At 44.6% G+C, this 24,937-nt stretch overlaps 2 protein-coding genes and 3 non-coding genes across 6 annotated transcripts; 2 read left to right on the top strand and 3 right to left on the bottom strand.

Moving 5' to 3' along the window:
* Nucleotides 1-313: 313 nt before the first annotated feature.
* On the top strand, nt 314-6,259 carry LOC114803141 (pre-mRNA-processing factor 17-like). Its single transcript, XM_029002506.1, has 15 exons — nt 314-532; nt 1,709-1,795; nt 1,874-2,003; nt 2,090-2,173; nt 2,315-2,454; nt 2,609-2,705; nt 2,814-2,953; nt 3,167-3,241; nt 3,339-3,384; nt 4,611-4,712; nt 4,794-4,909; nt 4,992-5,125; nt 5,228-5,304; nt 5,498-5,642; nt 5,759-6,259. Exons 1-15 carry the CDS (start codon nt 350-352, stop codon nt 5,934-5,936), a joined length of 1,734 nt encoding a protein of 577 aa, XP_028858339.1. The 5' UTR covers nt 314-349; the 3' UTR covers nt 5,937-6,259.
* Nucleotides 6,260-10,635: 4,376 nt separating this feature from the next.
* On the top strand, nt 10,636-16,461 carry LOC114803137 (papilin-like). Of its 2 annotated transcripts, XM_029002501.1 has the most exons (14): nt 10,636-10,750; nt 10,971-11,033; nt 11,380-11,489; nt 11,589-11,649; nt 11,740-11,842; nt 11,918-12,048; nt 12,158-12,249; nt 12,359-12,566; nt 12,716-12,892; nt 13,044-13,194; nt 13,514-13,594; nt 13,683-13,824; nt 15,876-15,981; nt 16,053-16,461. In XM_029002501.1, exons 1-14 carry the CDS (start codon nt 10,694-10,696, stop codon nt 16,317-16,319), a joined length of 1,749 nt encoding a protein of 582 aa, XP_028858334.1. In that variant the 5' UTR covers nt 10,636-10,693; the 3' UTR covers nt 16,320-16,461. The 2 variants fall into 2 exon arrangements, with proteins under 2 accessions (XP_028858334.1, XP_028858335.1); XM_029002502.1 differs by lacking the exons at nt 15,876-15,981; nt 16,053-16,461 and adding an exon at nt 15,493-15,631.
* Nucleotides 16,462-23,358: 6,897 nt separating this feature from the next.
* trnam-cau (transfer RNA methionine (anticodon CAU)) lies at nt 23,359-23,430 on the bottom strand. The gene has a single exon. It is a non-coding gene; the product is annotated as a tRNA-Met (tRNA).
* A 542-nt stretch (nt 23,431-23,972) lies between these two features.
* Nucleotides 23,973-24,045, bottom strand: trnar-ccu (transfer RNA arginine (anticodon CCU)). Its single transcript has one exon. It is a non-coding gene; the product is annotated as a tRNA-Arg (tRNA).
* A 502-nt stretch (nt 24,046-24,547) lies between these two features.
* Nucleotides 24,548-24,619, bottom strand: trnam-cau (transfer RNA methionine (anticodon CAU)). The gene has a single exon. It is a non-coding gene; the product is annotated as a tRNA-Met (tRNA).
* Nucleotides 24,620-24,937: the final 318 nt, after the last annotated feature.

Genomic DNA, 24,937 nt, shown 5'->3' on the forward strand with positions numbered 1-24,937 from the left:
AAGGTAGAAACGTTTTGGACATTCGGACCTTCCAGAACGTGGACATTCGGACCACGAAGAACGTGGCAAATATTTTCTGAAAAATATTTTCATTGGTTTTGCCACGGAATCGATTACTTGCTCAGAAGCCAATCGCGCGTAAATCCGATGAAAATAGCAACGCCTCATGCGATGACCTTTAGCCTACAAAAAAACTACATATATTTCAATTAACCAGTCTGAACTATGTTTTAAGTAATTGCGAAGAATATTGACGTGTCGTCGGTGTAATAATCGCGTTTTTGTTTTACAGCATATTTCGTAATTCTTGTGTTACATCATTTCCGGCTTGAAGGCCACAACATTCAAGATGGCGGCCTCGGTGGGTTCCCTCGTTTCTTACAGCGCCGATTCTGACTCCGAAAATGAGTCCGCATCCAACGCTAGCCCCGAAAGGGTGGATCCAGACGCCGTGGCCCATTTGAAACCCCTGCGGTCGTGTACGTCGACGTCCTTGGCGCTGCTGAATTCAGCGCCAGAAGTCGCCGTGAAGGTAAGCGGCTTGTGCAAATGCTAACGCTATTGCTAACGCCAGCGTTGCCTGGGCTCGCGCCAGTACTTCCAAACATTTATAAACTAAAAGATATACGTCGCAGCTGCTGTTCTGCAGCAGTAGTCTAAGATTGTTTAATGGTACCACCATAATGATTGTTATGGAGTAGTCGGGATTCGGGGGTCGTTTGGTAGGTGGTAGTAGCCTAGCGTGTAACATACTCGCCTATGAACCAGAAGACCCAGGTTCAAACCCCACTTACTACCATTGTGTCCCTGAACAAGACACTTAACCCTGAGTGTCTCCAGGGGGGGACTGTCCCTGTAACTACTGATTGTAAATCGCTCTGGAAAAGGGCGTCTGATAAATGCCCTAAACGTAAAATGTCGTTTAAGCCACCTTTATTGTTGTTACAACTACGTGTCCCCGCAATAGGAAACGATTGTCGGCAATCTGTGACACGTTTGTTTAAGCAATAATACGTTGGTGGACTGAGACTGTGCGATAACAGCAGTGCGACAGGGATTGAAAATTTAAGGTAAGGATTTGTAATCGGATAGTTGCAGGTTCGAATCCCGGACCACCAAGGTGCCACTAAGCAAAGCGCTGTCTCCACACACTGCTCACAATGGACAGGACTGTCTTTACTTTACTTTATTTAGCAGACACTTTTATCCAAAGCGACTTACAAGAGGAAGACACCAGCAATTCTCGTTCGATTTCTATAGAATATTGAGTTTACAAACTAAGAACCCTGATAAGGCTCAGACTTGTCAGTGAAGAGTGTGGCAGTCATTTCACCTACACCTTGAATACTTAGTTTACAGGTGAGGTGAATTTCTCTCACAAACAGAGAATTCCGTAACTGTTGCTTGTGATTTGGAAGAAACCTAAAGTTGAATTAAAAAAAACGGCCAATCTGGCAACGCTTGCGAATCGTCCGAGTCTCGATATCCGCATTACCAAGCCGCTGTAACCACTATACCGGGATGGTTGGCTGGCCGAGCGATCAGTGCTGGTTCTGACTTTTTGGTTTTGGTCTGTTTTAACTCTCTTTTCTTTGCTGTTGTACATCAATAAGCACGTGTCTGTGTCAGGTGATCTGCAGCTTTTGCGTCAGTGCTGGCTTTTGCATCAGACTGTGTTAAATGTCGCTGAAATGTTCCTACGTTGTAGGAGGATGTTTTGACTGGCTTACATCTGGACCCATCGCTAAAAGAAGTCAATTACAATCCCACGTTTGAAACCATGTTTGCGCCAGAGGTAAGAGGTTTCGTATAGCTGTTAAAGCCATTCCGTGTCCATGGTGTTTGTTTACCAACTCATTACGTATTTATGCAGTTCGGACCAGCAAACCCATTCAGAACACAGCAGATGGCAGCGCCCAGGAACATGCTGTCTGGCTATGCGGAACCTGCCCACGTGAACGACTTCATGTTTGAACAGCAGCGGCGAACCTTTTCTACTTTCGGTAAAGCATGCAGGTTTTAAGTGTGTTGTTTTCCTCGTCAAGCTGCATATGTGAGGGATTGCAATGAAAGTCCGTTCTGTTTCAAGGTTATGCCCTGGACCCCTCAGTTGACACAAACCTGTCCTCAAGTAGCTACATTGGAGCAGTGGAGGAGGCAGAAAAGAATAAAGGTCAGCAGGATGGTGTTTTTTTTTTTTTTTTTTTTTGTCCTGATGTCTATTGAAACTACTAATAGGTCTGTAATACAAAGTCATTTTGAAAGGTTGTATGTGTGTTGTGTGCGTTCAAACAAACTGTATTGTGCCCTGCAGGCCTCACAGTGTTTGAAAGTGGTGCAAAGAAAACTGAAAAGAGGAAAAAGGTGAAAGGAGGCGACGCAGCCGACCTGGATGGGTTCCTGGGCCCGTGGGCTAAATATCAGGATGAGAAGGATGGGGCCAAACCTTCAGAGGTGAGACCTGGTTTTGGGGTCCCGCTATACATGTTAAATCTACTTCTTGTATCAGAGGGCCTTGTAGCCTGCGATGACTGCAGTGAGAGCACATTGCGAGTTGTGCAGTGAGTGTGTGTTGGGTTAACTTGTGATTTTTTGTTTTGTGTTTCAGGATGAGAAGAAGGAGTTGGATGAAATCCTGGCAAAGCGTCTGAAGAGAGGGAGGAATGAGGAAGATGCACCAGCAGAGGAGAAGACCATACTCCATGGTATATTAGACAACATTGTGTTTGTGTGCAGAAGTTTGGAAGCATTTAAATTAAGTGTGTGTGTGTGTGTGTATAAATATATAATTTTTTCCCCTCCTGTCCCTGTAGTTAAGGATATGTATGACTACCAGGGCCGCTCTTACCTGCACATCCCTCAAGACGTGGGGGTTAATCTGCGCTCGAGCGAAATGCCAGATAAGTGCTACCTGCCCAAGAAGCAGCTACACGTCTGGACCGGACATACCAAGGTTTGCAAAGGCCCTGCCTTCTACATTTACTCTTCTTTTATTTTCTCATGCTATTAAAAAATTAAGTTGTTGTTCGGTCATATTGCCATTCCAGCCAGGTCACTGTGATATTATCATGATGCTCTGACTGTTGACTGTCTGTCATTCAAGATAATCTTTTAACCTTTTAAAGGGGTTTCAGAATAACCAGAATGGCTTTTATGCTCTAAACAGGGTGTCAGCGCTATTCGTTTGTTTCCTGGCTCTGGTCACTTGTTGCTGTCATGCTCTATGGACTGCAAGATCAAGGTAGGTACACACACACAAACAAGTATACATACATGGACACACACAAAGGAAGGACATTTCCTAACTTATTCTGCTGCGTCCCCCTGTCCGTGTGTAGCTGTGGGAGGTCTACAATGAGCGGAGGTGCTTACGGACCTTTATTGGTGAGTGTGTTGCCCCCCCCCCCCCCCCCCCCCCCCACACATACACACACACACACACACACACATTAAATATGAATTGTGTGTCGAGCCCCCTTCGTCAGCAGAACAGACACACTTCGGCCCGTACCCGAGTTGATTTGGCTGGAAGGACGAACTGTTTTGTGTCCGCAGCACAGATACGGACACAAAGTCTTTAAACTCAGAATGGTTAACACTAATCATTGCATAAATATTTAATTTAAGGAATTAGTTCAACAGTCCTTACAGTTTAGAGCATTATTTATTTATTACGGGTTTATTGGTAGCTGCCTGCATCCACCATTGACCCAAAAATGTTAAATTCTGTCCATCTGTTTTCTAACAGCGACCTGGTTTTTAAATGGGTTTAGTGAGTCCCCTCTAAATGCAAGAGTGTGAGTGGAACATGCTGGTAATTGTGTGAATGCCGTAGCTATTCTACAGTCATATTAGCGAGCAAGTGTGCGGCTAGTCACATCTCTGTCGCCCTGGTTACTGTTGTTGCAGCGACCAGGGAAGAGCGTCCAGGCTGTGTTAGTGATCACCGACGTGCTGTATAATTCGAAATGGCAGTAGCCCCAATTCGTACATGTGAGGACCGTAATCGTGCACGCGGGTCACCAAGCAGTTACACAGCGCTGTCATTAAAGCAAGTAATGTACTTAAAAAAAGGTGAAGTGATTGTCACTTGTCATACACAGCAGCACACGGTGCACACAATGAAATATGTCCTCTGCATTTAACCCATGACCCTGAGTGAGCAGTGGGCAGCCATGACAGGCAGGCATTGTAGGCACGGTGCTTTGCTCAGTGGCACCTTGGCAGATCAGGATTCGAACCGGCAACCTTCTGATTACGGGGCCACTTCCTTAACCGCTTGGTCCCAGGTTCGAAACCCCACTAACTACCATTGTGTCCCTGAGCAAGACAGTCCCTGTGACTACTGACTGTAAGGCGCTCTGGATAGGACACGAGTCTTCATGAGAGAGGAAGTGATGGAGCTGCTCTGATGGCAGAACTAATTCAGAACTAGACATGGCGATGTAGGCGAGCGGCAGTTATGAAGATTTGATACAAGTGGACGTCGTGCGGAGGGTGACAATCCCCTGGCATTATGGAACATGGATCTGTGGAACGTATCGACTGGTCACTCTTTCCTGTTTAATTTATTACATTGGAATCTTTAATGTGCCATTTATTTCCTCCAGGTCACAGTAAGGCCGTCCGTGACGTGTGCTTCAATAATGTTGGAACGAAGTTCCTCAGTGCTGCGTATGACCGCTACATAAAGCTGTGGGACTCTGAGACAGGTGAGACCATTACACCCCCAACACACACTCACACACACACTGTTATGCTGGAAACCGCACCCATGCTTGTGTTCCTTGCAGGTCAGTGTATATCACGCTTCACAAACAGGAAGGTTCCGTACTGTGTGAAGTTTAACCCAGATGAGGACAAGCAGAACCTCTTTGTAGCTGGAATGTCCGACAAGAAGATTGTGCAGGTGAGGGCATGTTGTCATGGTACCAGCTCCGGATTTTTGCTCTGCCGATGGGGAGTTGATGCTCAGACGCGTGTCTCTTCAGTGGGACGTTCGCTCCGGCGAGGTGGTACAAGAGTACGACCGGCATCTGGGCGCTGTCAACACGATCACGTTTGTGGACGAGAACCGGCGTTTTGTCAGCACGTCGGACGACAAGAGTCTGAGAGTGTGGGAATGGTGAGCGGCACCTTAAAGAACCATGTCGTGTTGCAATACGGGTGTGGCACCCGTATATATGTGTGCTGGTATTTATGTGCGACGGACGGATGTGCATTACAGGGACATTCCTGTGGACTTCAAATACATCGCAGAGCCCAGCATGCACTCGATGCCGGCAGTCACGCTGTCACCCAACGGTGAGTAGCCATCAGTCAACACATTCAACTTTCTTCTCCACACGATATTGTCTGCCAGTGGTTATTTATGACACCATCATTTATAGTGGGAGGTGTCACCTTGTGGTTGTTAGATGTGTGTGTATGTGTGTATGTGCACCAATCTGTGTGTGTGTATCTGGGTAATTATGTAAGTGTGTGTGTGTGTGTGTAGGAAAGTGGCTGGCCTGCCAGTCCATGGATAATCAGATCCTGATCTTCGGGGCCCAAAACCGGTTCCGCCTTAACAAGAAGAAGGTGTTTAAGGGCCACATGGTGGCAGGGTACGCCTGCCAGGTGGACTTCTCCCCTGATATGAGGTGAGTGTGTGTGTGTTTGTCTAGAAGAATGCTCTTTCCATCTAATTGCAAACCCGATCAGTTTTTTTTTTCGAAGCTGATTTTTAAAATGCGAATTTGTCTCCCTGTCCCTCTAGTTATGTGGTGTCTGGAGATGCGGACGGGAAGTTGAATATTTGGGACTGGAAGACAACTAAGCTGTACCATCGGATTAAGGCCCACGATAAAGTGTGCATCAGTGCACTCTGGCACCCACACGAGACGTCCAAAGTAATCACCTGCGGCTGGGATGGACAGATCAAACTGTGGGACTGAGCTCGTCCTCCTCCTTTTGTATTCGTGAATGTGTGTGAGGGAGAGAAGGGGAGGAAGTGGGTGGCTGAAAAGGGCTGGCATCCAGCCCTTTAGTTTGTAGCTTTTTAAATTTTTAAGTCTTGTTGGTTTTTTTTCTTACCCACTCAGAATTTAAACTTTTTTTCCCCCCAATACAGTCAGCCAGAGAAAGCAGCAGGAATGTTTTTTTTTTATTTTTTACATTACATTTTTGTAATTGTATTTAATCCACTGTCGTGCCAGAATTCCCTCTCATTTCATCCAGTGTCACTGTCATGGGAAATAAAGATTTTTGTATATATATATTTCCTGTTGATTCATTCTTTGTTTTTCCTTATTTGTTTCAAACACACATTAAAAAAAAATAATTCAAACAAATTAACAAAATGAAAGGATCTGGAATTGAGCCTTTGGGGATGTAAACATCTGCAGGACTGATTACTTTTTGGACCAGAATATTTTTGTCTTCTATTACTTTACTAGAACCACATGGCAGAAATCTTATCTGCAGTGAATTATACTTCTAGTATTGAGGGGGGTTCCACTCTGAAAAGTTTCAGCATCGTAATAAAACGGGAGGTGTAATCAGATCATAATGGGATTATGAAAAATATGGTGTAATCTGAGGATTAAGCAAGGGGCTGTAATCTGGTTGACAGGATTAAGAGGCTGTAATCGGATGAGAGGATTAACGTCTCTTCACTGCATGCTGGTGAGAGCTCTTTCTTTTAAGTGTTATCCATCTCATACGGCACGTGTGGAGTAAACAGTGTTGTTATCTCTTCTGAGCTCATTTTCGAAGTCTTGATTTTTTATATATAGCTGCGCTTTTATGGAGCAGTAGTACGGGGACGTATACCCGGTCCATGTATACAAGGGTCACAAGAAATGACAGTCAAGTCAGGAGACAGAATTTAGACCCAGTGAAGGCCCATTTAAAACGACAAGACCACAAGAGGGCGCTCTCCATGTGACATTATGAGTTATTTATAAACTGGCCACCGCCACATCATCAAGATAGCGGCTGCCCATCAGTGGAGATGTGGAGGTTTCCCCAAAATGCAAAGGGTTTGCTTTGGGTTTGGCTAAAGTGCAATAGCTGAGTAGGCTTGTAACAAGCAGAGCAACTAAAAAAATTAAATTTAAAATCATTCATTTACACTTCACACTTTCATTACACTTTTGGATGTGTTACCCTGCATTTTCTCTCAGTGCCCTCTGCTGGTGGTGTGGCAGCACTACACCTAAACCAATACACATTTCACAAGACATGCTAATTAATAACCCATCCGATCCCAAGGCCGAGAAAATGGAGAGGTTTTCGCCATGAAGGGCATCCGGCGTAAAACTTTTGCCAAATCTTTGTGCAGAAAACTAGGCCAGTTGATCTTCTGTGGTGACCCCTGATGGAAGCAGCCAAAAGGAGACAAATTAATGTACACTAATTAATACATATACTTTTATATGTGTGCATCAGTACCTTGTTCAATAGTATTCTTTCTGTTTATCATCCATCAGACTAGGAGAACCAGTAAAATTGCACATGGTGCTGTTTGAGTGTATAAATATAAAGAAGATGATATTTTTGGACTCAGAGGTTTTGACAGCAGGGCCAGGATTGAGGTGAACATCACCAACCTCACACACAACAATTAAAATGTTTACCCCTTATATTGCTTCCACATGCTGCTGCTGCTGTGTCTGTGTGTGATGCACATCCCGGGTCCGCAGATTTAGCCCCTGAGTGATCAGACTGACTATTACCAGAACAAAAAGCTGAAATCTTCCAACCATAACTCCCGAGGAAATTATATTCTTCTCACGCAGAGTGGAATTAAATGCAGGCAGAGGACGCAAAAAACATTTTACTTCTAAAAATGATTGAATGAAATTCATTAAGGCAGTACATGAGTTGTATTTTTATCGGCATTTTTACAATATTACTGTAATTTAATGCAGTCTTTATTGCAAGAATGGAAAAAAATAAAACTGTATTTGATATTACCATAAAACATTTTAAACTGGAGCGAACAGAGGAGAGAACAGAAATAGGATCTGTTTCCATGACAAAAATATCACATTCACCCGCAGCACACAATTATCACCTGCACACATTCGCACACCGCAAAACACCCTCACACACCAACACTGAAATTATCACCCACACACTCCCGTCCCTCTGCTCCGCATGCCATTCTCTCCGTTTCGGCCTCTCTCACTCTTTTTCTCGCATCCTGTCCGTCTCTTCCGTCCATTCCCGCGTCCCCACTCTGTCACGCACACACACACACACACACACACACACCCTCACGTGGGCAGTAAGTGGCTTAGTGGTGTGTGTCGGAGCAGACGGGAGGTTAAAGACTGGAAATCGGCTTCACTGTCCTCTGACATCACACCGAAAGCACCGACCAGAAAGCCTGGACAATGCCATCTTTATATCTGTAACCATCGATTCCGGCCTCCTTTTGGACTTTGAATGCAATGTGGCACCGCTGGTGGCTTCTTCATTTCAGCAGATACTCTGATCACCCCGTTTTTTACCGTATAACTGACCAGCTGTGGAAATTCTGAGTGTAAATCATCTAATCTTTCCGACATAAGGCATCCACTCCACCACTGAGTAGAACCTTCAACTCGCCATTTATTTTGCTGACGTTTGACGTTGCTCGTGGCGAGCCCCGTGAACACCGGGCTAATCTGCTGATCCGACACAACAAATCCCGACTGTGAGCAAGTCTGACCCTGTGTGTGAGTGTGTTTGAGGATTAAAGAGAGTCTCAGGATGGCTGGAACCCCATGGGGACGATGGAGAGGGGGGGGATTACCGTCCTGGTGTATCTCCTGGAGCCGGCATCAGCAGGCAGAGACGTCCGACTGCTTCCTCCCTGTTGGTTTGTGTTTTGTGGAGTGTGTGTTGCTGTATGTGAGTGCACTAGTGTGTGTTCCTCTGTGCCTTTGGCATTGACCTGAAGCGTCTGCAAGTTTTGGTGAGGATCGCTATGGTCGGCGGCCAGCGTCAGATCCAGTCCCAGGCGCTCAGCGGCGTGGACACCACGTTGGAGGTACTCGTGAGCCGCATGGAGTCGCTGGTCACCGAGCTGGAGGCGCTGCGGGCGTGGTGCGGCCACCGAAACAGCGAGCTGGCCGCGTGGTGTCCGAGCTGCGGGCCGAGCACCGCGTCCTGGCGCACAAGTTCCGCGAGATGGCGCGAGACCTGCACGTCACCATCGAAACCGTGGAGGATCTCACAGACACCCAGTACGCCCTCCACGCCAAGGAGCGTCAGGGCCCAGAAACTCACCCGTCAGCTCTGAGGTCCAACGGATCCATGGAGCACCGTCATCAGCCGAAGCCGTCCTGTTCTCCTGCGAAAGACATGGCAGCATTTGTAGCAGAATGCTAACAGGAAGTTCAACACATGGAGCATGTGTTGGTAGTGTGATTTGACTCATATTCAATAATAGTATCTGGAATAATTGATCCTCTGGATAATATCTGTCTGCCTAGATGGTCGATTTCAAACACTTGCAGCACACTGCATGTGAAAAAATGGCTGAAAACAAAGTAAAAAATAGTATTTTTCCAATTCCAAAAAGTCTACAAGTCAACAGAGGAAGGGACCAATTCCCAGGAATTAAGACGCCTTTGGTAGATGTGTTCTCAAAGTCAAAAACAGGTCTTAAACTGACTTTTTTTTCAATGATGCCATGTCATCACATCTCTCCACACCAATGTCCTGATGTCTAGGATCTAGAATTTCACCAAAGGCAGTGGTTGCATGTTCTCTAACAGCCTACTGTCCTTTATGGAACTCTCAGTAGACAGTTACATTATGTGCTTTCTCTCCTCTGAAGGACCTGACTTCAGCTGGACTCCCTGCTCCATTTCTTGTGTCTATGTGGAGTCAATGTCCTTTCACTGACCTTTTGTCCAGTGTCCTTTGAATCAGTGGAGTGTCCTTTAAGCTCTTTGTTTTCTTGAGTTGAGTTAATTATCTTGGCCCTGAATGCTACCCCCAGTCCCTTATTTCTCTGGAGCGAGTGCAAGGCCCGGTTTAGTATCACAAGTTCACCTGCTGGTCTTGGAAGGTATTGGATGATGGAACGTGAACATACTGAAATTTCTATAAATGGGACTGGTAGAGCATGTAACCGTCTTCGAACCTCACAAACTTCTCTTATGCCCTGTAGGCTAAATGGATATGTTTGTTCAGGAAGACAATAACTGTATTACTATAACATGCTCACTGTATATGAACTGATTGTATTGATTAAATGTAGATATGATGAAATTTGGTTTTGTTTCATTGCCAATTTCCATCCTGAAGATTTGCATACGTTTTCTGAGGAGGCCTAAATCACACTGCTGGCTCTCTGAGAGGCTGGAGATTGACAGATCCATCCGGTCTTACTAATATGAATGAATAGTAACTCTTATATTTAATTATTCAGTCATGGGTTGTTGCAGTACGATAAGACATCGAGTTAAACCCCCCCCAAAATATGAGATGCAGTGTATCACAATGACAATCACTTCACTTTCACTACAGATCTATTTTGGAATCTGGGTTTGGAGCAGGAGAAGACAGTGTCCTCCAAGTTTGGCATCTTAGTTTTGAAGTCACAGCAGACACAACAGTGACACGCACAGGGCATGCGAGCAGCTTCACTGTAACCCGAGATGTTTGTGTGTGTGTTTGTGTGTGTGAGAGAGAGAGATAAGTGAGAAAGTGTTAAATGAGCCCGAGCGCCTCCAACTCTTCAGTGTTGGCGCAGAGAGGAGGAGAGATGAAGGTAAAAGATTGTTTGTGTGCACGACCTGTTACTATGTGTGTGAAGGGTTTCGGTTTTGGTAATGGGGTGTGTATGGCCCATTTGGTATAAAAATGTTCTGTTGGGTATGTGTATTTATTGTGTGTTGTTATTCATACGGTGCAAATATTAGCGTTTGCTCAGCTTTGTGTGTGTGTGTGTTTGTGTGTCTGTGTGTGTGTGTGGGGGGGTCTCCGTTTAGATGATGCTCCTGCAGATTCTGTGTGTCCTTTACCTGTTCTTCACCCCCTGTCCAGTACTTTCAGTGAGTAACACGCACTCAACCAACACACTCACACACGGGTTATTGTATTTTGCAATAATTACTTTGATTTTTTTGAGACATTCTATGAAATTTGCCGTAATGTAGCTGTTATAATGATTCTTGTGTACAGCTTTAGCTGTGGGAGTGGGAAAGAGCTCTCAGAGGTTTTGACAGCAGAGCCAGAATTGTGGTGCAACTCAGAATAAATGCAGATCACCACAGTCACACACACACACACACACACACACACACACACACACACACCACTGCATCTGTTTACTATACTATACTGGTTCCGTATGCTGCCGCCATCCTGCATGGGAATGTGTGTATGCGTGTCTGTCAGTTGAGGCAACCCAGTGATGATTATTGGGGTGACTATGGGCCGTATGGAGAGTGCAGCAGAACCTGTGGAACCGGGGTTGCCATGAGGACCAGAACCTGCATCACTCAGAGGTAGGTGTGTGTTTTTTCTGTGGTGCTTGTGTTTTGTGGTCACATCGTACATGGGTTTCATGTCTATGTGTCTCTCTGTGTGTGTCTACACTCTTAAAGGGCAGACGGGGGACACAACTGTTTTGGTCCATCTAGGTCCTACCGCACCTGTAACACTCAGGTACTCACACACACAAACATGCACTTACACAAGTGTGTGCAGTGTGTGCTGGTGTGCAGTTCTTCATTGTGGGTCCATTGTGTGTGATAGGAATGTCCGTCTGGAGCGAGGGATTTCCGCGAAGAGCAGTGCTCTCGGTTCGACAGGATGGATTTCCAGGGCAAACATTACACCTGGCTGCCTTACTATGGAGGTATGGAGGAAACATGGTGGTAAAAAGTACAGTGACTTTTACATGGTGTGGTAATCCAGCTTATGTGTTCGGCAGCTGCGAACCCGTGTGAGCTGGTGTGCGTTCCAAGGGGAGAGAACTTTTATTATCGCCATCGGCAGAATGTGGTGGATGGGACGCCTTGCTACGTGGGACGAAGCGACATCTGTGTCGAGGGAATCTGCAGAGTGCGTACAGCGCAACGCATATACAGCAAACATAGCATAATACTGAAATCCAGTTAATACTTAATACTGAAATCCAGTTAATACTTAATACTGAAACCATACATTTCAGACTGTGAGCCATGGAGAAATTGTGGGTGTCGACTTCACTCCCACTCACTTCTCTGGCCCCGCCCCTGAAGCTCGTGCATTGGAGTCATACAGGTGTCCTTGTGCTTATGTTCAGACTGATTATGTGTATGTAATAAAGGTTTAGTGAATGTCAATATGCACAATAATTATAATAAGAGTACATTCCATGTGTGTGATAAAGGTACAGGCCGGGCGTGTTCTCAGAATGCTCTGCACCGTGCGGTGGTGGGGTACAGACGCGCTCTGTTGAATGTGTGTCTGAGGTCTCAGCGGGGCCCCGTGTGGTGGAAGAGCATTACTGCAGAAATCAGGGCCTGAACCGCCCGCCCACCCAGCAACCCTGCAACATCCACCACTGCGCCGAGTACAGCGTGTCCAGCTACAGTGAGGTGTGTACATATTCATCACAATAATTTTTATCCTCGCTACTGCACCAAGCACAACATGCAAAAATTATAGCCTTTAGTAACAAATCTTAAAAACTCTGTCTTTAATCTGTGTGTGTGTGTGTGTGTATGTGTGTGTCTATGGATGTCAGTGTTCTGCAACCTGTGGCGAAGGAACTCAGAGAAGAGAGGTGTTCTGTGTTGGCTCCAGAGGGGAGCGGCTTCCCGACTCTTCCTGCGGAGATTTGCCACGCCCACAAGAAGTTAAAATTTGTCGGAAACCTGCTTGCCAAGATCAGTTACAATACCACGTGGGAGACTGGTCCCTGGTACACTGTTATTCTTTCACACACACCTTTTTTCATACATTGGTGTGCATTGGTGAACTGTAGTCTCAGCTGTTCCAAAGAGGCATCATTCAACTGGTCATGTGACTGTGCCTTTAATCTATATTAATAAGATCAAATCTGTCTCCCTCAGTGCTCTCTGAGCTGTGGCTCAGGACGTAGGGAGCGTGAGGTCATTTGCATGGACTTTGATCAGAATCGCTATGGCGATGAGCGCTGCTCGACTGAGACCCAACCTCCAGCTGTGGAGCGGTGCAACATGCAGCCCTGTCCTGGAGCGCAGAGTGAGTGCGCTGGTATTTTTGTGAACTGAAGAGCAAAAAAAAATAAGACAAGCCATCATGACTGTATTGAAAGTGGACCATTAATATAAAAATATTGAAATGCAATTATCAGACCGAAATATAATATAATTTACCAGTCGATAATTACAGCCCATAGTAATGAGTCTTCTGATGTTTGATGGTGAGACATTTTCTTGACCCACTGAGGACCTCTGGTGGTGCAGATAAATTGTGTGTCATGTACATTCTCAATACATTGTCAGAATAAAACCAGATTTCAGGCAATTGAAATGTAATATGCAGTCAATATCTTTGTCAGTGGTCCCAAGTGTTCATGACCCCAGAGGACATGAGAGCACGCTGCGAGGGTTTGTGCCACATCAGCATGAAGGCACCACAGGTACTTCAGTTGGGTGTGTGATCAGTGTTTGCCTGTTAGCCTATTTCTACTGGACCCTACATCAACATGTGTGTTTTTTGTCTACAAGATCAAAGGACATATTATGGTCCCACGCCTGTGATTGGCCCACACTGTGCCCAGTCACGCTTTGGCTGCTGTCCTGACGGCCACACCTCTGCCAGTGGCCCGGGTGGGTTGGGCTGTCAGCCTGATGACTGCATTAGAACCAGGTACAGTCCTTACTGTCCCACTGTCCATTCCTATATCCAACAACCATTCATCTCCTTTTTATGATATCCTATCAGAAAACCCTACAATGTTAATCCCAGATTCATCAAATATGAACTTTCGCACTAGTAGGCCTGGGTGCTGGAGAGAGCGAGGGCGCTACTCGACCTGAATTAACATCGCCTTGGTGCGGAGTGTGGAGCAGCATAGTTGGGGAGTCAGAGCGGCGTGCTTGGTTTTGGTTCAGTACATGGCACGGGCTGGGGAGTGTGTCCACGGTACGAGGGGAGGAGGTGGCTCGTGGCGTGTTCTGCGATCACTTCCTGTCACTTCCTGTAGCAGCATCCACTGGAACGCTGCCAAGATGCAGAACTGAGGCGTGATCGCTGTCTAGTCTTGAGTGCACCTGCCGTCGTGTTCCTGGAGCCTGGACAATACGACAGGACATAGTCAGGGCCCACCAGGCTTATTGAGGGCTCAGGCGACATGCTTCTTAGATGTAAACAAGGCTTTAGTGATTGAGAAGATCCTGTAGGACGTCACAGACGAAGGCCTGGAAGGCGGCTGTGCTGTTAGACAGGCCATGGCCTTACATTCGGGCAGAGGCAGTGAGTACAGGCGGCCACGCGGGGGTACGCTTTTACTTGGGGGGCCTTCCGGATGGCCTTGGACTTGGGGGGCGTGTTCTAGCCAGACTGTGGCTATGTCAAGGGCTATGTTCAAGTTAGTACAATAGTGTTTGTGTCCATTATTCCACCCGGTGTGAGCGCAGCGCGATGTCTCTACGATGGGAGGAATGCAGGTAGAGCCAGAAGGAACAGTTGGACTAGCCGTGGAGTACTGGTGGAAGGTCACTTTCTGGAGACTGGTCATTCAAAAAACGGGTTGTCACAGGGGCAGATGCGGTGTCAGAGACAGAAGCTAAAGGATCATCACAGGTATCAAGAGCAAACAGAAGCAAGACAAGGGGTAACCCGTGAATTGTGCAGTCGGTAACTCAGGGCAACAGGATTGATAAACGTCTTACTACGACGTGAGGTTAATTGACGAAGAGTGCACACTGTGTGCCGCCATTTCATGTGATTGTTTGACCTTGGGTGGAAGCACATCCGGGTCAGTGGGGCCAGGATCAGCCGCATGCCCTCTGCTGGTCTGGCGGGTGGGTGGCAGCCCTGACATGTTTATCTGTTAGCTTTTTAATGGTCCTTCTGCAATTGCTTGTACAATTTTTGATATCTTGCTGCTTTTATTTTCAATGACAAATGAATCTAATGCAAAACCTTGTCAGTGTGAGAGATATATTATTAATTTATTTATGAATAATGCCATAGTTGTTCAAGTCTCTTAATTGCTGTGGGCATCAGCAGTGAATGACACGGTGTAAAGTCAAAATGCTTAATTTCATGCTTTTTCATTTATGAATCAACTCCTACTTATAGATGCATACATTAATATAAATAAATATGAATGGGTATCAGCAGTGCACAACACGGTGTTAATAAAAACGAAGTAACAGATCTAGCCAAGGATGGTTTCAATCCATTGACCTCTGGGCCCAGCATGCTTCCGCTGCACAACTCTGCTCCTTAAACTGGATGGGACTTGAACCCACAATATTTGGTTTAGGAGGCCAATGCCTTATCTGTTTCAGCGAGTGTGTTTCCCACTAGGCTACTACGAACTAGAAGGGTGCCTGTTTGATGCCTGAACTGCCAAGGTGCCACTGAGCTAAGTACTATCCCCACACACTGCTCCCCAGGTGCCTTTCAGGGCTGCCCACTGCTCAATAATGTGATGGTAAAAGCAGAGGGCACCTTTTGTTGTGTGCACTGTGTACTGCACTGCAGTGTTTCACAATGACATTTACTTCATGTTTTTAAAAACACAACTAAGTGGAATTAAATGAATTTAGTTTTTTATTGCTATCCCCCCTTTTTAAACTATTACTATATTAAATATTTGTTTTACAAATTGTTCATAATATCTTAATTAGTTGGATCATAGTTTCAGTCAAAGACTTATCAGTTTAATGCTTGTTATTTGTCTGTTTTAGATATGGCTGCTGTTTGGACGGTGTCACCGCAGCACAAGGTTTTGGACGAGCTGGATGTCCTGATTTTGGTCCATCAGTGCTGCATTCTGTGTCTGGTAACAGAGAGGTAAGTGTTCAACACCACAATAGATCTGGTTAAAATATGTTAGAAATGTATGTATTTGTTGTTGTCTGTAGACTCAGGCTGTGGTTGGCAGTGATGCCTGCTTTCAACCTCGTGCACCTGGCTCCTGCTACGACTGGGTTTCTCGTTTCTTCTACGACTCGTCCCTGAGGCGCTGCTCTCACTTTTGGTATGGCGGCTGTGAGGGCAACGACAACAACTTTCCATCTATGGAAGCATGTCAGAGGCAGTGTGAGAGAGACCCTGCTTCCCGGCCAGTCCGGAGGATTGCAACCAGGGTCAGGGTGGCTCGAGTCAGGTCATATCAGTCCCACCAATGATAGAGAGACGCAAATTTGTAACTGATCACACACACGATCACATGAATCACATGAAAACACACAGGTGAACTCACTCTTGTTTCAGTGTGACTAACGTGAAAGGTGCATTTTGACTATTAAAGTGCATTTTTACAAAAATATCCTTAAGCTTCCTTGTCTGGGTGTATTCCTTCCTTGTCCTGTTTTGAGAATGAATAAAGCTAGCCCTCACACTAAGGGAACTCAAGTGAGTGTGATGAGATTTGAATGAGATTGAATGAGCAGAAAGGCTTTAAAATGAACATGTTAATGGTTTACAGGCCTCACGTGAGCCCTCTTTTGGCCTCCTAAGCCAGGGGTTTTGGATTTGAGTCTTGTCTGGGGTGATGAATAGCACAGTAGCGCATTCAGACTGCATTTGAAGTTCATAGAGCTTTATAGCAACACATGCTGACACTCCATAAATGTTTGGAAATCAATATTATATGGGAAATGTGTCAATTTGTCTATATCTTCTTCTACTTTTGTCCTTTATACTCTGTCCCCCTGTTAAACTTCTTTTATTATTATTATTTATTTTTCCATCTCATATCAGCTACGGATGTCTTCAACGAAAGAAGCTGCAAATATAACCAGGTACATATTGTACTTTGTCCATGCCTCAAAGAAATTAACATGGAGAAGACAGGCATCAATCCCGCTACCTCTTCAAATCAAATTCAAATTTTATTTGTCACATACATAGTCATACAGAGCATGATATGCAGTGAAATGCTTTGGCGACTGCTACAGACCACAGTATTGCAAAAATTGCAAGTAAACATTGATTACCAATATGCAAATATTTCAAGCATAACCTAATATTACACATTTATGTCTTTAACATAAAACATAAAATATGTGTATAAAGTGAAAAAGCTGACAAACAATCGTCCACAATCCTCCAAGCTATTAGGTAGGCAAGGCCGATAAGCTCAGCTGGTTAGACCATAATGACCGGGTCTTAGACCGGGTTTGACTCCCATATAGGCACTGATTCCTTTTGAAATCAAATTACATGGACCCATGTACTCAAGTATCCATGTATTGTTGACAATACATAAGCATGGGAGTCAAGGTAGAAGTTGTTCCTGAATAAAGGATTAAATGTGTCCAGGCAAATCAAAGTGAAAAAAAAAGAGTGGAGAATGCAGGAATCGATTCTGCTACCTCTCATATGCTAAACGACCGCTGTACCATTTGAGCTAATTCCCCTGTGATGAAGAAACAGAGCAGGACTAAAGGTAGGGATTAAACTTAATCTTGCATCTTGTGGATAGATTGATAGATAGATAGATGGATAGATAGATAGATAGATAAAGAACCCTTTATTGCTGTTGCAATAAACGATGTTATAAGTATATAAGTATTACTGATACCTGGCCGTTGACAATGACCATACATTAACACAACATACTACACTGGGGGTGGACAGGTCAGGAAGCTATGGGAAAAGATCAGAAAAAGAGAGTGGATTACAATAGGATAAAAGAGGAGGATAAAAAAACATCCCCCATATTGTACTCCAATGGGGAGCACATTGTGGGAACCGAAAAAAGCATAAGTACTTAGACTCTACACAACATATAGGGTATAAAGGTAAAAGATGTTGAATAAATGTGATTTACATCATACAATCGACATGCTTTGACTTTTGGCATGATAAAAAATGTAGAATGATGAAGTGAAAGTGAAGTGATTGTGATACACAGCACAGCACACGATACACACAACGAAATGTGTCCTGTGCTTTTAACCCTTAGTGAGTAGTGGGCAGCCATGACAGGCGCCCCGGGAGCAGTGTGTGGGGAGCAGTGTGTGCTTTGCTCAGTAGCACCTCAGTGGCACCTTGATGGATGGGGATTCAAACCAGCAACCTTCTGATTGTTGGGCAGCTTTCTGAACTAGGCCACCACTACCCCGGTGATATTCAACACCATCAAGATTTACAAAAATTTGGGCCTTCTGGGGACATGAACAGTAAGGCCTTAAATCTGAAAGGCAAAGAGATTCAAACGATTTCTTTGGCAGGGGTAGTTATAATGACTGAGGCAGAAAGGCTTCTGGTGCAGATATTATCCAATGTACTTGGATTTAACAAAATCTTAATCTCAGGGTCGTGGGTTCAGGCCCCACATAGGTTGTGTATTTTGGGGTCTAACGTTTTCAATGAAAGAAGCTTTAAATATGTACATGACGGTACTGTCGGGCAGTGCTTGCCTAGCGATTAAAGAAGTGGCCCCGTAATTAGAAGGCGCCTGTCATGGCTGCCCACTGCTCACTCAGGGTGATGGGTTATGTGCAGTAGACAAATTTCATTGTGTGCACCATGTGCTGTGCTGCTGTGTATCACAAGTGACAATTATTTCCCTTTAATTTTTAAAAGTAGGGTTAGGGTTAGGGACATCAATTGCAACAGGGGAGGGGAAAAAGGCCAGTTCATGTAATCCCACGTAAATGAGCATCAGCCCTTGTGCGCTGCCAAAACGACACACACAGACACACCAGTTCATGCTGGGGGGCATGGTGTTGGGTGTGAGTGTGTATCAGTATGTGTGTATATGTGTGTGTGTGTGTGTGTGTGTGATTTCACTGCACTTGTTACTAATCACTGCACTGGTTACCCATCAAATTTAGGATTGACTCCAAAATCCTACTTTTGACCTATAAAGCTCTAAATGGTCTCGCCCCGCAGTACCTGAGTGAACTTTTAGTTCTTTACGACCCGCCACGCCCCCTTCGATCAATGGGTGCGGGGTCTCTACTGGTACCAAAAGTACAGAAGGTCACAGCTGGGAGCAGATCCTTCTCCTATAGAGCTCCGCAGTTGTGGAACAGTTGTCAATGTCCAGGACTCAGACACAGTCTCAGTGTTTAAATCCAATCTCAAAACCTATCTGTTTTCTCTGGCCTTCTGTTAAAGTCCCAGACACTCATTTCACTTCACTTTGACACAGTGTCAATTATAAAGTCCAGTTTATCACATAGCCCCCCTGTTAGACACAGACAGTGTTAAATTAGTTAGGCTGTCCTAGTTAGGGTACCGGGCCACTGTAGCACCAATATACCACTATTACCACATATTTCAGTATTGAGAGTCAAGCTGCCCTGGCCCTGTTGATTCCACGGCAAATGCTGATTAGGGGAGCAGACTAGTGATAGGGAAAAGTTGTTTGGGCTTTTTTTGGCCGAAGAGCTGAAACTTTCACAGCTGTTCTATAGTCTCTGGTCTGCTCCGAGCAAATTTCTGTGCCAACACCCTTGGACATAGAGACTGTTAACCAATTGTCCACAGCCCTCCAAGCTGCTCCGTAGGCAAGACTGGTAAGCTCAGCTGGTTACAACGTGGTACTAATAACGGCAAGGTCGGGGGCCAAGATTCTTTTTAAAAACAAATTTCAAGGTATCCATGTGTTGTTGACAGGAGTTATGCATGGTAGTCAAGGTAAAAGATGTTTCTGAATAAAGTATTTAAACGTGTCCAGGCAAATCAAAGTGAAAAAAAAAAACACACAGTGGAGAATTCAAGTATTCGGGAATTGTTGACAGAATATTTAAGTGACAGTGATTGTGACAATAGGCACGTCCTCTGCTTTTAATTCATAACCCTTGGTGAGCAGTGGGCAGCCGTGACAGGCACCCATAGAGCAGTGTGTGGGGATGGTACTTTGAGGTCCAAGATGGCAGCATGCATGGACGCAGTGGCTCACAACTTTTCTGTGCATTTTTTTGTTACTTCAATCACTACAACCCACCAGATCCTTATGGACATTGGAGCCAAGCACCAAACTCCTGTTTCGAGTGTCTTTCATCACATGCACAACATTCCAGACGACGTAAGCAAGACCACCGGGTTCCCAATGGAGTGTTATCAGGTCTAATAGACGGCGCAGATTGAGGAGGGAAAGGAAGCAGATCCGGCGTTATTCTAAGGCTAAGGAACCACACAACCTCTACCAAGCCTGTATCTCACCAATGCCGGATCCCTGATGCATAAAATAGATGATCTGGTATTACAACTCGCCAGAAATCACTATGTTTGTGACTGCCGTGTTTTGATTATAGCTGAATCCTGGCTGTACCCGGGGATGCCCGATGCTAGCTTACAGCTAGCAGGCCACACTCTACTACACTGGGACAGGACAAAAGAATCCGGATAGAGCAGCAGAGGGGGGCTCTGTATCTACATACAATGGTGCAGCAATTCAACAATTATAAACAATCACTGGTCACCGGACCTCAAGTGCACATCTGTAAGATGCCAGCCTTTTTTCTCCTGAGAGAGCTAACAGTAGTGATTGTCATGGCTGTGTACATTACACAAGATGCCAATGTAAAAACTCTCTCCTGCTGACAACCATTAACAAACAGCAGCGGACCCACCCTGACGGTGTTCACATAATCGCAGGAGACTTTAATAAGGCCAGTCTTCAGGTTGGCCTTATTAAAGTCTCCTGCGATTATGTGAACAACCATCAGGGTGGGTCCGCTGCTGTTTGTTAATGTTTACTTGACTAGAGGGGAGAAACATTTTTGTACCATGTTTACCTCCAACATTAAGCATGCATACAGAGCCATCCACCTCCCCCACCTCGACCAGTCAGACCATTCATTCCTATCCCCCAGCCAACACCCACCTCAGGCACAGTACCAGGCCAACCACAAAGACTGTTACAACTTGGGATGATAATGCACTCTCAAAACTATAGGACTGCTTTGAACCGACAGGACTGGGACATGTTGAACACCGAGAGCTGGAAACATTCACAGGAACATTACTGGACTATGTCAAGTTTTGCATTGGAAATGTGACTGTGGACAAAATCATTCAGGTTTTGCCAATCCAAAAACCCTGGATGACCAGCCAGATCCAAACACTCCTCAGAGCCTTTGATGCGCCCTTCAGGTGAGATGACAGATCTCTGTTCAGGGCTGCTCAAGCCACCTTGAAAAGCGGAATTAAAAAAGCCAAGACGGACAATAAGAGGAGCATAGAGTCCCACCTGTCCAGTCTAAATACATGGGAGGTGTGGCAGGGAATTTAAGACATCACAAACTACAGAGGCTGTTGATGCAAGCATTAGGAGATCTAAGTGTGTTGCAGGAAGAGGAGCTAAATAGCTTCTTTGCTTGCTTCAAAGCACACACTCCCCTGCTCCAGCCATGCTCCCACCCCCACCAGACAAATAGATTGAACATGCTTAACTTTTAATGTTAGTTACAATGACTGAGGCAAATAGGCTTATTACGCATATGCTAGCTAATGTTGGTTCAAAAAGATTTGAACATGATCAGGCCCCTTCTGTATATGCCACTGAGTTGTGTTTTTAAAAAGAGACTCACAGGCTATAGCTATGAATTAGCATACTGCCAGCCCATTGTGACTGAAAGATGCCTCCAATGTAACTAAAGAAATTACTATTTAGAATTATAGTATAGTTAAAGAACAAGCAAAACCTAAAAATTGGTGAAACATCAGTCGGTTAAAAGGAGGGACAAGGGATCCAACATGAGAAGAATCAGGTACAGAAATTTGAAAAGGCAAACCATTCAATCACAGTTTTTCTTGTGTAGTGCTTGTAAGTCCTAGTGCCTAATAGATAAGGTACTGGCCTCCTAAGCCAGAGGTTGTGGGATCGAGTCCCATCTAGGTTGATGCGTAGCAGAGTGGTGCAGTGGGAAGAGTGCTGGGCCCATAACTCAGAGGTTGATGGATTGAAACCATCCTCTGCTACTTTCCTCTTTTTGAAATAGAATTGGTTGTTACATGGAATTGTCACAACGTTATGAACTAATGCATTGTTTTTTGAAAATAACAAAACTAATTTCTCATCCTGTTGACATTAAGGCTCATCACTAATTCTGTTGCACATTGTGGTCTGGACTGTGTGCAATCATTCAACCACAGTTTCTCCTTTAGTTATTATTTGAGTCTACTGAGATCTAAAAAGTCTTGCTTTGAACCAAGTACCCATTGTTAGACGTGTGGGACGTTGTTACTATAAAGTGCTATAAAGTTCAAATATGGAGTGAAAAGTGCAATAAAAGCCTCTTTGTCTTCTAAAACAACAGCGACAATCCCAGACTGTCCTTATCACCCAACCCCACTAATACTGTGAACTCCAGTGGCCTAATGGAAAGGCACTGGTCTCCATAGATAGGGATTGCAGATTCAACTCCATGAAGTCTGATGAGCAGCAGAGGGCGCAGAGAAAGCGTGCTGGACCCATAACCCAGAGTTCGATGGATTGAAACCATCCTCTACTAATTTGTTGTTTATTGCATTGGACTTATGCATTGTTATTGCATTGATTAGACACAACGTCATGAACTAACGCATTTTGTTTGAAAAACCCTAAACTCATTTCTCATCCCATTGACATTAATGCTCATAACTCACATTGTTGCACATTGTGGTCTGGACTGTGGGATAAAGACATTACAAATGGTATATCTCTATGACTGGCAGTACTGATATGGTCGAAGCAAACTCTGTACATGCCACTGAGGTGTTTTTAAACAGAGACTCATAGGCTAGAGCTATGAATTATCATACTGCCAGCCCATTTTGACTGAAAGATGCCTCCAAAGCAACAAAAAAATAACTATTAGAATTATAGTATAGTTAAGAACAAGCAAAATCTAAAAATTGGTGAAAACATTAGTAGGTTAACAGTAGGACACAGGGACCCAACATAAGATGAATCAGGTACAGAAATGTGAAAGGGCAAACAATTCAACAGAGTTTCTTGGGCAGACATGTAAGTGGCCTAATGGATAAGGCACTGTACCTCTGGGTTATTGGCCCAGCACGCTTCCGCTGCGCCACTCTGCTGCTTATCAGCCTAGCTGGGACTCGAACCCACATTCCCTGGATTAGGAGGCCAGTGCCTTATCCATTAGGGCACTAGGGCTTACAATATCTGCAAGAAACTGTGTTTGAATATTTTGCCCTTTCACATTTCTGTTGTGTCTAATCAATGCAATACGAATATATAAGTCCAATGAAAAAACAACAAACTAGCAGAGGATAGTTTCGATCCATCGACCTCTGGGTTATGGGCCCAGCACGCTTCCGCTGCGCCACTCTGCTGCTCATCAGTCTTCATGGCAGTTGAATCTCCAATCCCTATCTATGGAGACCAGTGCCTTTTCCATTAGGCCACTGGAGCTCACAATGTTAGTGGGGTTGGGTGATAATGACTGGCTGGGATTGTCGTCGTTGTTTTAGAAGACAAAGAGGCTTTTATTGCACTTTTCACTCCATATTTGAACTTTATAGCACTTTATAGTAACAACGGCCTACACGTCTAACAATGGGTACTTGGTTCAAATCAAGACTTTTTAGATCTCAGTAGACTCAAATAATAACTAAAGGAGAAACTGTGGTTGAATGATTGCACACAGTCCAGACCACAATGTGCAACAGAATTAGTGACGAGCCTAAATGTGAACAGGACGAGAAATGAGTTTAGGGTTTTTCAAAAAACAATGCATTAGTTCATGATGTTGTGTCAATTCCATGTAACAAACAATTCCAATTCAAAAAGAGTAAAGTAGCAGAGGATGGTTTCGATCCATTGACCTCTGGGTTATGGGCCCAGCACGCTTCTGCTGCACCACTCTGCTGCTCATCACCCTAGATGGGACTCGAACCCACAATCCCTGGCTTAGGAGGCCAGTGCCTTATCCATTAGGCCACTAGGGCTTACAATGCCTAGACAACAAACTGTGTTTGAATTGTTTGCCCTTTCACATTTCTGAACCTAATTCATCTCATGTTTGGTCCCTTTGTCCTCTTGTTAACCTACTAATGTTTCACCAATTTTTAGATTTTGCTTGTTCTTTATCTATATTATAATTTTAATAGTAATTTCTTTTGTTACTTTGGAGGCATCTTTCAGTCACAATGGGCTGGCAGTATGCTAATTCATAGCTCTAGCCTATGAGTCTCTGTTTAAAAACACAACTCAGTGGCATGTACAGAGTTGCTTGGATCATATCAGTACTGCCAGTCATAGAGATATACCGATTTCTAATGTCTATATCCCACAGTCCAGACCACAATGTGCAACAATGTGAGTTATGAGCATTATTGTCAATGGGATGAGAAATGAGTTTGGAGTTTTTTAAACACAATGCGCTAGTTCATGACGTTGTGTCTAAACAATGCAATAACAATGCATAAGTCCAATGAAAAAACATCAAACTAGCAGACGATGGTTTCGATCCATCGACCTCTGGGTTATGGGCCCAGCACGCTTCCGCTGCGCCACTCTGCTGCTCATCAGTCTTCATGGCAGTTGAATCTCCAATCCCTATCTATGGAGACCAGTGCCTTTTCCATTAGGCCACTGGAGCTCACAATGTTAGTGGGGTTGGGTGATAATGACTGGCTGGGATTGTCGTCGTTGTTTTAGAAGACAAAGAGGCTTTTATTGCACTTTTCACTCCATATTTGAACTTTATAGCACTTTATAGTAACAACGGCCTACACGTCTAACAATGGGTACTTGGTTCAAAGCAAGACTTTTTAGATCTCAGTAGACTCAAATAATAACTAAAGGAGAAACTGTGGTTGAATGATTGCACACAGTCCA

The sequence above is a fragment of the Denticeps clupeoides genome, chromosome 14 (assembly GCF_900700375.1).
Source record: "Denticeps clupeoides chromosome 14, fDenClu1.1, whole genome shotgun sequence".
NCBI classification, from domain to species: domain Eukaryota; kingdom Metazoa; phylum Chordata; class Actinopteri; order Clupeiformes; family Denticipitidae; genus Denticeps; species Denticeps clupeoides.

What these genes read in the sequence shown, in the direction of transcription:
- LOC114803141 (XM_029002506.1), top strand. Translation starts at nt 350, where the DNA reads ATGGCGGCCTCGGTGGGTTCCCTCGTTTCTTACAGCGCCGATTCTGAC. An exon ending in GCGAACCTTTTCTACTTTCG is followed by an intron (nt 2,004 to 2,089) that starts GTAAAGCATGCA and finishes TTCTGTTTCAAG; the next exon opens with GTTATGCCCTGGACCCCTCA. An exon ending in ATGGGGCCAAACCTTCAGAG is followed by an intron (nt 2,455 to 2,608) that starts GTGAGACCTGGT and finishes TTTGTGTTTCAG; the next exon opens with GATGAGAAGAAGGAGTTGGA.
- LOC114803137 (XM_029002501.1), top strand. Translation starts at nt 10,694, where the DNA reads ATGAGCCCGAGCGCCTCCAACTCTTCAGTGTTGGCGCAGAGAGGAGGA. An exon ending in ACCGCACCTGTAACACTCAG is followed by an intron (nt 11,650 to 11,739) that starts GTACTCACACAC and finishes TGTGTGTGATAG; the next exon opens with GAATGTCCGTCTGGAGCGAG. An exon ending in CTGGCTGCCTTACTATGGAG is followed by an intron (nt 11,843 to 11,917) that starts GTATGGAGGAAA and finishes TGTGTTCGGCAG; the next exon opens with CTGCGAACCCGTGTGAGCTG.